We start from the raw sequence: 17465 nt of genomic DNA, 5'->3' as shown, positions 1-17465 counted from the left end.
CGGGGGAGCGGTGACGGGGACGGGCCGGGCCAGGCCGGGCCGGGACGGGGGAGCGGTGAGGGCGACGGACGGACGGGCCGGGCCGGGCCGGGACGGGGGAGCGGTGACGGCGACGGACGGACGGTTCCGGCCGGGGGAGTGGTGTTGGGGACGGACGGACGGGCTGGGACGGGGGAGCGGTGACGGGGACGGACGGACGGGCCGGGACGGGGGAGCGGTGACGGGGACGGACGGACGGGCCCGGCCTGGGGAGCGGTGACGGGGACAGACGGACGGGCCAGGCCGGGCCAGGCCGGGAAGGGGGAGCGGTGACGGGGACGGACGGGCCGGGATGGGACGGGGGAGCGGTGACGGGGACGGACGGATGGGCCAGGCCGGGCCGGGACGGGGGAGCGGTGATGGGGACGGACGGACGGGCCGGGCCGGGAAGGGGGAGCGGTGACGGGGACGGACGGACGGGCCGGGCCGGGAAGGGGGAGCGGTGACGGGGACGGACGGACGGGCCGGGCCGGGAAGGGGGAGCGGTGACGGGGACGGACGGACGGGCCGGGCCGGGAAGGGGGAGCGGTGACGGGGACGGGCCAGGCCGGTCCGGGACGGGGGAGCGGTGACGGGGACGGACGGACGGGCCGGGCCGGGCCGGGGGAGCGGTGACGGGGACGGACGGACGGGCCGGGCCGGGCCGGGACGGGGGAGCGGTGACGGGGACGGGCCAGGCCGGGCCGGGACGGGGGAGCGGTGACGGGGACGGACGGACGGGCCGGGACGGGGGAGCGGTGACGGGGACGGACGGACGGGCCGGGACGGGGGAGCGGTGACGGGGACGGACGGACGGGCCGGGACGGGGGAGCGGTGACGGGGACGGACGGACGGGCCAGGCCGGGCCGGGACGGAGGAGCGGTGACGGGGACGGACGGGCCGGGATGGGACGGGGGAGCGGTGACGGGGACGGACGGACGGGCCAGGCCGGGCCGGGACGGGGGAGCGGTGACGGGGACGGGCCAGGCCGGGCCGGGACGGAGGAGCGGTGACGGGGACGGACGGGCCGGGATGGGACGGGGGAGCGGTGACGGGGACGGACGGACGGGCCGGGCCTGGGGAGCGGTGAGGGGGACGGACGGACGGGCCGGGCCGGGACGGGGGAGCGGTGTTGGGGACGGACGGACGGACGGACGGGCCGGGCCGGGCCAGGACGGGGGAGCGGTGACGGGGACGGACGGACGGGCCGGGCCGGGCCGGGACGGGGGAGCGGTGACGGGGACGGGCCAGGCCGGGCCGGGACGGGGGAGCGGTGACGGGGACGGACGGACGGGCCGGGCCGGGGGAGCGGTGACGGGGACGGACGGACGGGCCGGGCCGGGCCGGGACGGGGGAGCGGTGACGGGGACGGGCCAGGCCGGGCCGGGACGGAGGAGCGGTGACGGGGACGGACGGGCCGGGATGGGACGGGGGAGCGGTGACGGGGACGGACGGACGGGCCGGGACGGGGGAGCGGTGACGGGGACGGACGGCCGGGCCGGGCCGGGACGGGGGAGCGGTGACGGGGACGGACGGACGGGCCGGGACGGGGGAGCGGTGACGGGGACGGACGGACGGGCCGGGCCGGGCCGGGACGGGGGAGCGGTGACGGGGACGGACGGACGGGCCGGGACGGGGGAGCGGTGACGGGGACGGACGGACGGGCCGGGACGGGGGAGCGGTGACGGGGACGGACGGACGGGCCGGGCCGGGCCGGGACGGGGGAGCGGTGACGGGGACGGACGGACGGGCCGGGACGGGGGAGCGGTGACGGGGACGGACGGACGGGCCGGGACGGGACGGGGGAGCGGTGACGGGGACGGACGGACGGGCCAGGCCGGGCCAGGCCGGGAAGGGGGAGCGGTGACGGGGACGGACGGACGGGATGGGACGGGGGAGCGGTGACGGGGACGGACGGGCCGGGATGGGACGGGGAGCGGTGACGGGGACGGACGGGCCAGGCCGGGCCGGGATGGGGGAGCGGGGACGGGGACGGACGGACGGGCCGGGACGGGGGAGCGGTGACGGGGACGGACGGACGGGCCAGGCCGGGATGGGACGGGGGAGAGGTGACGGGGACGGACGGATGGGCCGGGATGGGACGGGGGAGCGGTGACGGGGACGGACGGGCCGGGATGGGACGGGGGAGCGATGACGGGGACGGACGGATGGGCCGGGCCGGGCCAGGCCGGGAAGGGGGAGCGGTGACGGGGACGGACGGACGGGCCAGGCCGGGCCGGGAAGGGGGAGCGGTGATGGGGACGGACGGACGGGCCAGGCCGGGCCGGGACGGGGGAGCGGTGACGGGGACGGACGGACGGGCCAGGCCGGGCCGGGACGGGGGAGCGGTGACGGGGACGGACGGACGGGCCGGGACGGGGGAGCGGTGACGGGGACGGACGGACGGGCCGGGACGGGGGAGCGGTGACGGGGACGGACGGACGGGCCGGGACGGGGGAGCGGTGACGGGGACGGACGGACGGGCCGGGACGGGGGAGCGGTGACGGGGACGGACGGACGGGCCGGGCCGGGCCGGGACGGGGGAGCGGTGACGGGGACGGACGGATGGGCCGGGCCGGGACGGGGGAGCGGTGACGGGGACGGACGGACGGGCCGGGCTGGGCCAGGCCGGGAAGGGGGAGCGGTGACGGGGACGGACGGACGGGCCGGGAAGGGGGAGCGGTGACGGGGACGGACGGACGGGCCGGGACGGGCCGGGACGGGGGAGCGGTTACGGGGACGGACGGACGGGCCGGGCCGGGACGGGGGAGCGGTGCCGGGGACGGACGGACGGGCCGGGACGGGGGAGCGGTGACGGGGACGGACGGACGGACCGGGCCGGGCCGGGACGGGGGAGCGGTGACGGGGACGGACGGACGGGCCGGGCCGGGACGGGGGAGCGGTGACGGGGACGGACGGACGGACGGGCCGGGCCGGGACGGGGGAGCGGTGACGGGGACGGACGGACGGGCCGGGCCGGGCCGGGACGGGGGAGCGGTGACGGGGACGGACGGACGGGCCGGGACGGGGGAGCGGTGACGGGGACGGACGGACGGGCCGGGCCGGGCCGGGACGGGGGAGCGGTGACGGGGACGGACGGACGGGCCGGGACGGGGGAGCGGTGACGGGGACGGACGGACGGGCCGGGCCGGGCCGGGACGGGGGAGCGGTGACGGGGACGGACGGATGGGCCGGGCCGGGACGGGGGAGCGGTGACGGGGACGGACGGACGGGCCGGGCTGGGCCAGGCCGGGAAGGGGGAGCGGTGACGGGGACGGACGGACGGGCCGGGAAGGGGGAGCGGTGACGGGGACGGACGGACGGGCCGGCACGGGACGGGGGAGCGGTGACGGGGACGGACGGGCCGGGATGGGACGGGGGAGCGGTGACGGGGACGGACGGACGGGCCGGCACGGGACGGGGGAGCGGTGACGGGGACGGACGGGCCGGGATGGGACGGGGGAGCGGTGACGGGGACGGACGGACGGGCCGGGATGGGACGGGGGAGCGGTGAGGGGGACGGACGGATGGGCCGGGCCGGGAAGGGGGAGCGGTGACGGGGACGGACGGACGGGCCGGGAAGGGGGAGCGGTGACGGGGACGGACGGACGGGCCGGGATGGGACGGGACGGGGGAGCGGTGACGGGGACGGACGGACGGGCCGGCACGGGACGGGGGAGCGGTGACGGGGACGGACGGGCCGGGATGGGACGGGGGAGCGGTGACGGGGACGGACGGACGGGCCGGGATGGGACGGGGGAGCGGTGAGGGGGACGGACGGATGGGCCGGGCCGGGAAGGGGGAGCGGTGACGGGGACGGACGGATGGGCCTGGCCGGGACGGGGGAGCGGTGCCGGGGACGGACGGACGGGCCAGGCCGGGCTAGGCCGGGAAGGGGGAGCGGTGACGGGGACGGACGGGCCGGGATGGGACGGGGGAGCGGTGAGGGGGACGGACGGATGGGCCGGGCCGGGCCGGGCCGGGACGGGACGGGGGAGCGGTGACGGGGACGGACGGACGGGCCGGGATGGGACGGGGGAGCGGTGAGGGGGACGGACGGATGGGCCGGGCCGGGCCAGGCCGGGAAGGGGGAGCGGTGACGGGGACGGACGGACGGGCCGGGGGAGCAGTGACGGGGACGGACGGACGGACAGGCCGGGACGGGGGAGCGGTGACGGGGACGGACGGGCCGGGATGGGACGGGGGAGCGGTGACGGGGACGGACGGACGGGCCGGGATGGGACGGGGGAGCGGTGACGGGGACGGACGGACGGGCCGGGCCAGGCCGGGAAGGGGGAGCGGTGACGGGGACGGAAGGATGGGCCGGGCCGGGCCGGGACGGGACGGGGGAGCGGTGACGGGGACGGACGGGACGGGGGAGCGGTGAGGGGGACGGACGGACGGGCCAGGCCGGGCCGGGACGGGGGAGCGGTGATGGGGACGGACGTACGGGCCGGGCCGGGACGGGGGAGCGGTGACGGTGACGGACGGATGGGCCGGGACGGGGGAGCGGTGACGGTGACGGACGGATGGGCCGGGACGGGGGAGCGGTGACGGTGACGGACGGATGGGCCGGGCCGGGACGGGGGAGCGGTGACGGTGACGGACGGATGGGCCGGGCCGGGACGGGGGAGCGGTGTTGGGGACGGAAGGACGGGCCGGGCCGGGACGGGGGAGCGGTGACGGGGACGGACGGACGGGCCGGGCCGGGCCGGGGGAGCGGTGAGGGGGACGGACGGATGGGCCGGGCCGGGACGGGGGAGCGGTGAAGGGGACGGACGGGCCGGGCCGGGACGGGGACGGAAGGACGGGCCGGGCCGGGACGGGGGAGCGGTGACGGGGACGGACGGACGGGCCGGGCCGGGCCGGGGGAGCGGTGACGGGGACGGACGGACGGGCCGGGCCGGGACGGGGGAGCGGTGACGGGGACGGACGGACGGGCCGGGCCGGGACGGGGGAGCGGTGACGGGGACGGACGGACGGGCCGGGCCGGGACGGGGGAGCGGTGACGGGGACGGACGGACGGATGGGCCGGGCCGGGACGGGGGAGCGGTGACGGGGACGGACGGACGGGCCGGGGGAGCGGTGACGGGGACGGACGGACGGACAGGCCGGGACGGGGGAGCGGTGAAGGGGACGGACGGGCCGGGCCGGGACGGGGACGGAAGGACGGGCCGGGCCGGGACGGGGGAGCGGTGACGGGGACGGACGGACGGGCCGGGCCGGGCCGGGGGAGTGGTGAGGTGGACGGACGGGCCGGGATGGGACGGGGGAGCGGTGACGGGGACGGACGGACGGGCCGGGCCGGGGGAGCGGTGAGGGGGACGGACGGACAGGCCGGGCCGGGACGGGGGAGCGGTGACGGGGACGGACGGACGGGCCAGGCCGGGCCGGGACGGGGGAGCGGTGACGGGGACGGACGGACGGGCCAGGCCGGGCCGGGACGGGACGGGGGAGCGGTGACGGGGACGGACGGACGGGCCGGGCCGGGCCAGGACGGGGGAGCGGTGACGGGGACGGACGGACGGGCCAGGCCGGGCCGGGACGGGGGAGCGGTGACGGGGACGGACGGACGGGCCGGGCCGGGCCGGGGGAGCGGTGACGGGGACGGACGGACGGGCCGGGCTAGGCCAGGCCGGGAAGGGGGAGCGGTGACGGGGACGGACGGACGGGCCAGGCCGGGCCGGGGGAGCGGTGACGGTGACGGACGGATGGGCCGGGCCGGGACGGGGGAGCGGTGACGGGGACGGACGGACGGGCCGGGGGAGCAGTGACGGGGACGGACGGACGGACAGGCCGGGACGGGACGGGGGAGCGGTGATGGGGACGGACGGACGGACGGACAGGCCGGGACGGGACGGGGGAGCGGTGACGGGGACGGACGGGCCGGGCCGGGGACGGACGGACGGGCCGGGCCGGGACGGGGGAGCGGTGACGGGGACGGACGGACGGGCCGGGCCGGGACGGGGGAGCGGTGACGGGGACGGACGGACGGGCCGGGCCGGGACGGGGGAGCGGTGACGGGGACGGACGGACGGACGGGCCGGGCCGGGACGGGGGAGCGGTGATGGGGACGGACGGACGGACGGGCCGGGCCGGGACGGGGGAGCGGTGATGGGGACGGACGGACGGACGGGCCGGGCCGGGACGGGGGAGCGGTGATGGGGACGGACGGACGGACTGGCAGGTAGAGAAAAGTGGAGCAAGTGAGGGAGGGGAGAGGGACAGATGGACTGACGGGTGGAGCGAGCGAGTGGGATGGACAGGGACAAGCAGAGTGAGCGCGCACGAGGGACAGGCGGACAGGGACGGACAGGTCGAGGGAGCGAGAGTGAGAGGGAGGGAAGCACCGAGGAGGAAAGGAGAAAAGGAGAGTGTGAGAGAACGTGTGGAGGAGTTTGTGAGTGTGAGAGAAGACGATTGGGGCACGGACAGGTTTTGTGGTCGGGGTATGGAGTGTGGGGGGAGTTTTTTCGAGGGAATGAGACAGTGAGGACAGAGGTCGGGGAGTGCAGTTAGTGCACACCGAGGGTCGGGGGCGTGTTAGAGTGAGACACTGAGGGTAGGGGTCCGGGAGTGCAAGCTGTGAACGCTGTGGGTGGGGTGGTTGTTGGGCTGAGACAGTGAGTTGGGGAGGAGAGACTGAGGTTGGGCGTTGCTGGGAGTGTTTTGGTGGGTGATAGGAGAGGCTGGGGCTGAGGGTGAGAGTCGCTGTGTGTAGTCTCTGTCTCCCCTCCCCATCTAACCTCCCTCACTCTCTCGCAGTGAAACCCTCCGTGACGTTTACCTCTGTGAGGGATAATAAACAGCTCTCCTGTGTCGCCACTGGGTTCTACCCTCAGTCCATTGAAGTAAACCTGTTCCGAGACGGTGTGAAGGTCGATGAGACAGAATCCACTGGAGTCCGACCCAATCACGATGGATCCTACCAGATCCACAGATGGATGGAGTTTGACCCGAATTCCCAGGCCAAGTACTCCTGTGAGGTGGATCACAACGGATTGGGGCAGAAGCTGGTTGTGTTTTATGGTAAGGATCTCCCTCAAAGTGTGAAGATACGGTGTGTTTCCAGCAGGCGGTCCCGATCCCCGATCCCCGATCCCGAACCCGAACGGTGGTTTGGAAAATGTAGGGGTTCACAGTCTCTCGGTATAGCATCGCCGTGTTTCTGGTACTGGGACTGTCTCTACTGTCACGAGGGGTATGTCAGGCTCCAAGTGAATGATTGTGATCGGGGACCGTCTGTCCAGAGGCACAGACAGACATTTCTGCAGCCAACAGCAAGACATGAGAATGGTGCGTTGCCTCCCCGGTGCCAGGACAATATGTTCCTGTTAGGATGACAGGTAAGACTGGTAGGTGTAGGGAATGCTGGGTGACTATAGAAATGTCTACTCAGGAACACTGCTGCCTTTTATATGATGCTCATATCATTAGCACCAGGCTGCTGTGTTTGCAGTGTATCTGTTCTGCAGGTTTTCTGATTTCGGTGTTTTACTTGGCCTATGTACCCAACATGGACAAAGTTCAGTAACTCGAACAAACAGAAGTGAAAATAGACTGGTATCTCAGGGTTATCACTATCATGTAGCTGCTGTGTGTGTGCGCATATTATTTATGGAGCCCATACTGATCCGATGGGATATCCGTCTTTCCCGGCCTGCAATGTCAATATTCAGCGTTCTGAGGTATATCAGGGTGAGTGCTGCTCTGTGTTTTTCCCCTTATTTCCCTGCCCCTCATCCCTTTGCCAGGTGGGAACAGAATGTTTGTTTTCAATGGGGAAGGACATCACTCCGATAACTGTATCCCCGATACATCCATTATGGCTGGGATTAGTTACATAATCCATGTAGTCAGCATCCTACTGACCTGCACCCATTCTCTGAGAAGCCCACATTGGTGTGCAATTCCCCTTGGGCTTCCTGTACACCACGAGCTGATGGTTCCACCCATATATCACTGACTTCCCAGGGTGGATGCAGAAAGTCCCATTGACACACTCCATGGTGGGTCACGGCGCAGGTATCCTGGATACATCAGTTTCCCTTGTGCTCGTGTTACATTTTTACATCATGCACAGTAAACACTCTGTAAGAGTCACATTGCTGTCTTGCAGTCGCCGCTCTGGTGTGCTTCTTAAAAAGAGAACAAGAGTAATTTCTGAAAATATCTTTGTCTGGTATCTGACAGTGTTCTGTGTAATATTTTAAACTTGACAAATGGTCCAAATATCACCCCGTTTCTGTCCTCACCCCATTTGTTAAGAAAACCAGAAAAGGCCAATAGAATAAATGTGCCCCGTAGGCCAGCTTGTGCACTCAGGACCTTTAAAGGAATTATGGGGTTGCCCCAATCATCCTCCATGTATAAGTCAAGGCCTGTTTTCGCTCCATCTGTTGCTGCCAGCGTGGTACTCTGGGCGTCAGCCCCTTTTTCCGAATTTCCCAGGGCCAGGTTGGAATCCTAGACGCCTGGCAGTCCCAAATGAAATGGCCAGTTCGGCCTCAGTTATACCACATATTCGGCTTAAAGTTTGTTTTTGGGAGTTCCCTTTTTTCTAGGAGCAGGGAAGCCCTGTGGAGGGGGAGTCTGTGTGGTATTCCTTAGTGTATTCCTTCTTCCATTCCTCCAAGTCCGGACCCTGCTTATGCAAACTGATTTTCTGGATGATTACTGCGCCCTTAACTCCGTTTCCCATATAGTGATTAATTTGCAGAGGACCCAAGCCGTATTACAGGAGTGTCCGAGGAGGTCAAATCCTAGACGTGCGTCCCTCCCTCTTTCTGAGGCGGGGAGATAAGGGTGCACACCCAGTTTTTTTTCTATTGTTTGGTGGTAAGAGAGGTGTGGGTCAGTTCCCTGAAATCCCAGACAAATTGGATCCAGAGTCTCTGGGCAAAGCTGTTGGGATGTTCCCCTTTGTTGTCGGTATTCATGAGTGGGCGGGCAGGCCGGGCGAGCGAGGGGGACAGACGGACTGGGGCGGGCAGGCCGGGCGAGCGAGGGGGACAGACGGACTGGGGCGGGCAGGCCGGGCGAGCGAGGGGGACAGACGGACTGGGGCGGGCAGGCCGGGCGAGCGGTGGGGACAGACGGACTGGGGCGGGCAGGCCGGGCGAGCGGTGGGGACAGACGGACTGGGAGAGTGAGGTAGACAGAGAAACAGACAAGCTGAGAGAGTGAGCAAGACAGAATGACAGCTCAGGAAGCAGGCAGGCCGAGACAGGCTGGCCCAGAGAGACGTACGAGGGAGAGAGTGGGAGAGAGGCAGGCTGAGTGAGAGCATGAGTGAAAGGGAGGGAAGCACAGAGAGGAAAGGAGAAAACGAGAGTGTTTCATGGTAGAAATGAGATTGTGAAGTTGAATGAGAGAGAGGGGGTGAAGTGAGAGATTGAGTGTATGAGAGAGAGTGGAGGAGTTTGTGAGTGTGAGAGAAGACGATTTGGGCACCAGACAGGTTTTGTGGTCGGGGTATGGAGTGTGTTCGATGGGCATGGCAGTGGGGGGAGTTTTATCGAGGGAATAAGACAGTGAGGGCAGAGATCAGGGAGTGCAGTTAGTGAACACTAAGGGTCGGGGAGACCACCCAGTGTCTCACACGTACACAACACCCATGGCAGCCATCCAGCTGGTGGATGTCACCAAAAAGGTGACACTGTATTTATGTGGGAGCAACTATTGGGCATTATCCTGCCCTACGGCACCTTCATCTCATCCAGGGCTCCCCCTCCCCGGTTGCTGGTCCTCGGGGGATGGACTGCATCCAGCCTGTATATAACTAACAGTCAGTACAGGCTTGGTTCATCCAAATAACATACCAGTGTTTGGGTCTGCAGAGGAAGTAAACAGTGTCACCTTTTTGGTGACATCCACCAGCTGGATGGCCGCGATGGGTGTTGTGTACCTGTGTGACACTGGGTGGTCACAGCATTCATGGACTGTGGGTCGGGGATGGGGCAGTTGAAAGCTCCGTTAACCTGGGAGATATAGAAGGGTCCCCGATCAGTGGGGTGAAGGCAGATTGCATGTGGATGTGTCAGTGTGGGGTCTCTTGTTTCCTGCAGAGGTAGGACCCCAAAGGCACACACTGTCATTCTGGGCTCGGAGCTGGTTCACTGGAGATTGTATTTGTTCCCCTGGCACTTTGCTCCATATTGCGACCTTGCTGTGCGATGCAGGCTGGGAAAACTTTACAGCTGCTTGAAGCTCCCGACACTGTTCCAACTTGTCAGTGTATGCTGAGGCTGGCCTTCTGGTCCCCAATGGTCCACTTCTCACTAAAATAGGCTCCTTTGAATTGTGACTGGAACTGTCCCACGTGAGTTAGGCTTTCCTGTATTCTGGTGCCCTGCGGTTTAACTACAGGTATTAACTTTTCCAATTCGTCACGAATGATTTCTAATCACCCCATAGCGACCTTAATCCCAGCTGGTCAGCTGCAGTAATCCCCAAGGCTACATGCCACGCTGTTGCTGTGGTTATCCTGGTCCCTGTTGTTCCTTATTTCCTATTGTTCCTTATTTCCTATTGTTCCTTATTTCCTATGTGTTTCTTGCCATATGCCGTGGCCTATGGTCCCCATGGTCCTGGGTCACTCTGGCTGCTACAGAATTCTATCCATTTGGGCCATTTTTAAAAAGAAAGGTATTGTCTGAGAGTGTCGTTCCATATCAGACAATGGAATATTTTTCCCAATTTTGTAGCAAGGAGGTTATTGCTGCGTCCTTTACTGGGTTTCTCTTCTGTGTTATGGGAAGTGGCTGCCGTTGGGATAAGGCTTTAGCTAAATTCTTGGTACAGCTCCCTGAAGTCTTGGATGTGTGGAACTAGAGCACAGTGACCCTTTCTAACTCTAAACAGTGATAGGTCTTTAACCCCTTCTCGTTGCCTGACTGTAGAGTTTCCCATGCCTGGCCCTGGGTTTCTGACCCACTGTCTGCCAGGTACTGTTTAAAACACCTAGCAGTCATTTTGATCGGGTTAGTAGAGTAGGTAGGGCCGCCAACAGCTGCCAATGTCTCTGCTCCTTTTAAACAGTAAAGTAACATTTCCTCCAACCTTTGGAACTCCAAGGTCTGTCAACTCTGTTGAACTCAAAATAAAGTTCCTTTGACCCTGTCCCTACCAGACACTTCTGGGGTAGGGACAGGGCTTGAAATACAGAGTAAACTTTCCTCTACTTATTCAAACTCAAAGTAAACCGAAAACCATACCCAGTCAGCTCTGTCGCCGTGGAACACTCCCAGGTCAGGGACAACTAGAGTTTACAATTCAAATGGAAATCTCTTCTACTCTTTGGAACTGAAAGTAAGTAAAATAAAGCTCCCATCAAACATTTCTGGGACAGGGACAACAGGAGGTTAAAATAAAAGCTTCCTTGTTTTGTTCACGGAGTCCAATATGTCCCCAAGGCTTCTCTAGACGAGACAAACATCTATCTCCCTCCAGGCTGCCTTCCTCAGAGACCCTCTGTACCCCATCACCCTTTTCCAGCTCATACTTTCCTCACTTTGGCAATAGGTCTCCTGGCTGATGGGTCAATTTCTCGCCAGCTGCCTATATCCTCAGTTACTCACTTGAACTCTGGCTTTCACATCGGATTTTTATCTTGTTAATAACAGCTCTGCCTGAATTGTGAGGATATCAGGCTGATAGGTACAACTTCAGAGGACCTGATGGTCACTTCTTAACAAAAACCACCCCAGGATGCCAAATATTGTCTCATTCCCCCTTAAACAGCTCAGATACCTCTGACCTGAATGTTATGAATGAATTTGCCCAGGTGTCCCACAGTAATGAAGCGGTCAAATCAATATGAACAGAAGCCAGTAACAATGCAAAACAATCTCAACTTTATCAATTATAAAGTTACAATAATCTTCAACACTAAGCATATTTTCTCCAATCCAATTTGGCTCCTTAAGCTTTACAACACTTCCCGAGTCTCTTGTAGATGTACGTAGTTGCTCTGGGTCTGCAGAGCTGCCTTCTTCCTCTCTGGCTGCTGTGTTTGCAGTGTATCTGGTCTGTGGGTTTTGCGACTTCAGAGTTTTACTTGGCCTACGTACCCAGCATCCCTTGCTATTTAGTCAAGTTAGCAATCAATTGGTGTTTTAGCAGCCAGGGGCTGGGACAGTGTGCCCCTGTTCGCCTGTGTTCTGTCTTGTATTGCTGACCTTTTTGTCGGTTTATTTTTTTCAGAGCTAAAGACCAGCTCCATGCTCCCGATTATAATTGGTGTTGTCGTTGCCCTCTTGCTGATTCTTGCGGCCGTCGGTGGGCTTATCTGGTACAAAAAGAGAGGTAGGAGTTTGGGTGAGAATGGGCAGGTATATACTGTGGGAGCGGACTCTGGGTGTGGGGAGAGATAGGGCAGTTGTGTTGGAGAGTGAGGGGGTAAGATTGAATGGGAATGGGCTGGCAATGCGGATGAAGAAGTGTTAACGTCAGGGTTCAGTGGGAGGAGAGTGGGAAGTTGGATATTTGGGAACTTTCAGTTACAGGAGAACTTAAAAGATGTGAAATAATTAAATAGTGAGAGTAAAATTTGAAAGTGAGAGTGTCATGTTAGAGTAGGAGGACAGATTAGAAACTGTGAATCAAATGAGCTTTCTTCACACAAACATGTGGAGCGTGGGGAACAAATTGTACAGATGGAAAGTTGAGTGTGGAGGATAGGAGACAGTATACAGGGCTGCTCGATCTAGACCAGGGGCTACATCTACTCAGTAATGGTCATGAGGGAGGCATAGCCTTGGGGATTAATGATGATGACAATGTAGTAATAAGAGAGAGTAATTGAGAGGCGAATGGCCAGTGGAGATTTCATGGGTAGCATGAAGAAATCGAGAAGGATTTCAGACTCTTGAGAGGATGGGGGGATGTCGGACAGGCTCGGGCTGCGGGGGAGGGGGCGGATGGCAAGCAGGGTGGGGGGGGGCGCAGTTTTGTGCACTGGCCCCCTCTTACCCCTCTACTCAGCTGTCAGTAAGAACTACTTTTGGGTGATGTGGCTGGCTGGGAGTAAACAGTCTCAGCCTCCCACATCTCTGCCCTGACTGTGGGGGTGTGGTCAGTAACTAAGCTTTCTTTGTTTTACAGCAGGCCAGAAGACTGGCTACAATCCAGCAAAAAGTAAGTTTACCCCAGTCACTGTTTGTTATTGAATGAAACAGCATTCTTCTTTCTGTATGTGCATTGAGCCCTTTATTACACTGTCTTCATTTCTGACTGATACTTCTGCTGTCTCTGTGTGTTTGTATGTGTCAGACTGTGTCAAACCCCCTTTATTTGTCTCTATATCTCCTCTGTCCATGTTGACCCCGCCTCCCACCATGTGACCCTGTCTGTGTTCCCTGATGGTAAACAATTTTTAAATATGTTTCTTTCCATTAACAGCTTCTGATAGAGGCGACGCCTCTTCAAGCTCCTCTGCCACTGCTTAGAGGTAGGACTCTTTCTGGGAGTAGAAGATGCTGGGGAGAGGGAGGTTCCTGTACAATCCCAGGGTGGAATCCGAGCCCAGTGTCTGCTTCTCCCACTCACTGTCTGACTGTGTGTGAAACAACAGCTCACACAATTCCCCACTGAGCTTCAAGTCTGTCCTCCTCCTGCTGACCCTGGAGATAGTGGGTTACGGTGGAGAGCAGGATGTGTTGGGGGAAGCAGATATTGGAGCATCTCATCCAGGATGTGGCCTCCTGTTGGCTGCTCCTTTTAATGCCCCTGGGCTTTCCTGCTGCCATCCCTGCGAGCCAGTCTGACTGGGATTCAGAGAGGGAGGGGGCTGCTGGGTGTGGGCCGGTGTTGAGGGAGGGGGCTGCTGGGCCTGGGCCAGTGTTGGGGGAGGGGGCTGTTGGAGTTTGGGCCAGAACAATCTTGGGATAAGGCAGCAGAGCACGTGAATAGGATAGTTAAGAAGGCACATGGAACACTTCCTTCCATCAGTCGTTGCAAGGAGGTAATGTTGGAGCTGTACAGAGCGTAGGTCGGGACACCGCTGGGATATTGTGTGCAGGCCTAGTCACCTCACTACAGGAGGGAAGTGACAGCATTAGAGGGGACACAGATGTTGCCTGGGACGGAGAAATTGATCTATATAGAGAGAGTAGATAGACTTGGATTGTTTTCTTTCGAGCAGAGAAGACTGGGAGGGGTCATGTGATTGAAGTCTATAAGATTATGAGGAACATTGACAGGGTAAATAGAGAGCAGCTGTTTCCCTTGGTTAAGCGATCAGTCCTGAGAAGGCATAGTTTTTGACTAAGGGGCGGGAGATTCAGAAAGGATTTGGGAGGGATAAAAGATATTTTCACTCAGTGGTTGGTGGGAATCGGGAACGCACTGCAAGGTAGCGGAGGCTGGAAGACTTAAAACCTTTTAAATATCAAACATCCAAGGATATGGGACAAGTGCAGGAAATTGGGATTCGCACACTTTCTTAGTGGTAGTTCTATCAGTACAGACTCGGGCCATTTCTGCACTGTATAAATCTGTGGGATGGAGGGTCTGATGGATTTGCTGGTTTGGGGGGTGGTGAGGGTGATGTCTGATGGAGTTTATTGTCTCTGGGAGGCTCTGCTGGGTTTTCTGTCTCTAACCCCGTGGCCTCACTCTGTAACCATCTCCTTTGTATCTCCTCCGCAGCAGCTTCTCATTGTCCCACACGTATTCCTGGGATTTCAGTCAACAAGTTGGCAAGAGGAATTGATGAAGATTTGGGGAGTTTGGGGGTGGGGGGTGGGGGGTTTACGTGAATAAGAGAGTGGGAGAATCTTAATTGTAAATTTGTTTGCTCTATTTAGCAAACCTGCTGATTTAAGCTTTGATTTGCACTGATCTCTGTACTGACTCTGGGATATAGCTTCATCTAGTCACTTCAATCTGGGGCTTGTTTTCATTGTTGTATTGTAACAGGTAAAGCTCTTTCATGATCATTAGGCTGAAGGGAAGGGACTCGACGGGAGAATGAACCTGAGCTCCAGCTCACTCATGTTCTGGCTGCAATGTCAAATATATTCCCTGGTTCTGGAGGTTCATGTTCACTCAATCCAACCAGCCCTTCGTGGGCCTGTTCCCCCAGATGGGGGACAGGGGTAGTCCTGAGACCTTCATTCCCAGTCGATGGGGGGCTGTAGCTGATAGAGCCTGCTTTGTGTAATTGTTCAGGGTCAGAGGGAAGTGTTTGATTATTTGGGGGTTGGGAGGAGGGGAAGATGATGGGATTTATTATTTTTTGATGATGGGTGAAGGGAGAAGCTTCGTTATACATTATATCTCCATGTATAATAAAATGATTCCTAAATTTAAACAATAAATTGGGTTTGGACTCCACACCGTGTCTGTGCCAGTGTTGTATCTTAGGGTGAGGAGAGTTACAGTCTATAACAAGAAAAGTCCCAGATATCCAATCACGGTGTCTCTGCTTTCCACAAGTTTGCAATAAACTTTTAATTTGTTGAAGTTCGAGCCTTTATCCCTCCGATTTCCCTGCATGCTGTGGACTGTTTTCTTCCGTATATTCTTTTTCCAATGTACTGCGTTCTGCCCAGCTCGGCTTCAGTCTGAGCAGAATCCAGGATGTTGCCTTCTCTGGTTCTACCGAATCTTTGCATTAGCAAAACAAACAAACATTGGAATGTGATTTTACTGACAGTCCCAACAAACCCGAGGCATTTTGTACTTATGTAAGATACTATTTACATCTGTTTGAGGCACTGGGAGGGTCTGATTACTGAGTGGAGCCCAATTTCACTTTTGACAGAGCGTCCTGAGATGGTGTTCTTTCCCTACTGCACCTTGGTAGTAGCTGCTCCAGGGTTTAATTGTCTTTTCACACATAGTCCTGAACCTTGGAGTGTGCCAGGCTGCAACACTCGGTCAAGGTCTAATCCTAACTCAGGAAGACCAACAAGTTTCGGGCAGACCACAGAGCATCTTTGACTGCATTGATGGTCCTCCAGGCACAGTTGATGGTTGTCTCTTTATACATCCCAGGGAACAGACTGTAGAGCACAGTCCTGTGCTACGGAGCTGCTTGGGATGAACCTCAACAAAAACCATTGCACCTTTCTCCAAACCTCCTTCACAAAGGCACATTCCAATACAACTCGCCTGGTAGCTGTTGCTTCCAGGAGTTTTATTCTAAGGACCAGGGGCCTTGGTTAGCTCATCCAGACATAGCAGCTGGTCAAGCCTCTCCCACATGTTGTCTAACATGTCCGTGATAAAGAACAGGAATGTCTGGGAGGCCCCGCTGTCTGTGGGCTTCGTGTCTCTCTGGCACAAAAGGATTTGTTGATCCTTAGGATGCCAGACTGAGATGATGTTCCTGAGCCATCATCTTCCTTCAGGATGCTGAGCACAGAGCCCTCCCTGTGCACCTTCTGGAAGAAGGAACACAAGTTTGTCTCATCCTGCTTCACGGTGCTGACCCTGTAGTGGAAGTTTATCTGTTGTAATTGTACCCACCTCTACCACTTCCTGTGCTGGCATATTTCTGGAATTTTATTCTGTATCTAAACAGGTTCTGTCACTCCCAGGAACTGAAATGAACACGCACTTGAATGAAATCCTACTAATTTGATAAAATTACTAACATTGATTTTAGTGAAATTTGAATTTACCATGTGAACACACTATTGTTTAGCAATTTGTGAGCCTGGTTGTAATCTGATCTTTGTAGCTATGTTCAAGTTAACCTGTTCGGGGATGTGGTAACATACCTCTGGTGCAGATGGGACTTGAACTCAGACTATCTGACTCAGATAGTGTCACTATCTGTGCTCCATATAAACTGCCTGATTGTCCAAATGGACAGATACAGAGTGAGGAACCTGCAGTGAGACATTCCCCAGAGATTACTGATGTAGCACAAGCACTGACGTCCCACTGGGTCTGAGTGCATTACAGTTAATTAAAAAGAGAGATTGCTCAGTGTTCAATGTTAGAATCAAAGACAATTCCCTAAGTTTGGAAGCAATAGGACTTTTGGGAATTATTCAGCTGATTTTTGATCATTAGGCTGTGTTAGTTCAGACCAGGATGGTCTGGGAGGGGAATGTGCCCAGAATTCCAGGTCGAATACTCAGGTTAAGGGAAGTTGGAGCCAGAGGTACTAGCAGTGAGAGCTCATAATGTATCGTTGAATTCAGACCCCTTATTCCCCCCCAATCCAATCTCTTTCCCTCATTCGATCTGATCTGATCTAATCCGATCCAATCCAATCTGTTTCCCTCATTCCCCCCAATTCAATCCAATCCGTTTCCCTCATTCCCCCCAATCCAATCCAATCCAATCCAATCCAATCCAATCCAATCTAATCTAATCTGTTTCCCTCATCCCCCCCAATCCAATCTGATCGCCTCATTCCCCCCCCAATCCAATCTGATCGCCTCATTTCCCCCCCAATCCAATCTGATCACCTCATTTCCCCCCCAATCCAA

The 17465-nt window shown here is 60.3% G+C and overlaps 1 protein-coding gene across 1 annotated transcript in view; it reads left to right on the top strand.

Moving 5' to 3' along the window:
- The window catches only part of LOC125446629 (class I histocompatibility antigen, F10 alpha chain-like), a 28875-nt gene extending 13521 nt beyond the window's left edge, over nucleotides 1–15354 (top strand). The window contains 5 exon segments of the mRNA XM_059639445.1: nucleotides 6784–7047; nucleotides 12223–12324; nucleotides 13123–13155; nucleotides 13420–13468; nucleotides 14668–15354. Of these exon segments, the coding sequence (XP_059495428.1) occupies nucleotides 6784–7047; nucleotides 12223–12324; nucleotides 13123–13155; nucleotides 13420–13466 (446 nt within the window). The 3' untranslated portion in view covers nucleotides 13467–13468; nucleotides 14668–15354.
- The last annotated feature ends 2111 nt before the right edge of the window (nucleotides 15355–17465 follow it).

This window comes from Stegostoma tigrinum, chromosome 34 (assembly GCF_030684315.1).
Source record: "Stegostoma tigrinum isolate sSteTig4 chromosome 34, sSteTig4.hap1, whole genome shotgun sequence".
NCBI classification, from domain to species: Eukaryota; Metazoa; Chordata; class Chondrichthyes; order Orectolobiformes; family Stegostomatidae; genus Stegostoma; species Stegostoma tigrinum.
Note: the sequence above shows the minus strand (reverse complement) of the source record. Positions and strands in the feature narration are given on the sequence as shown.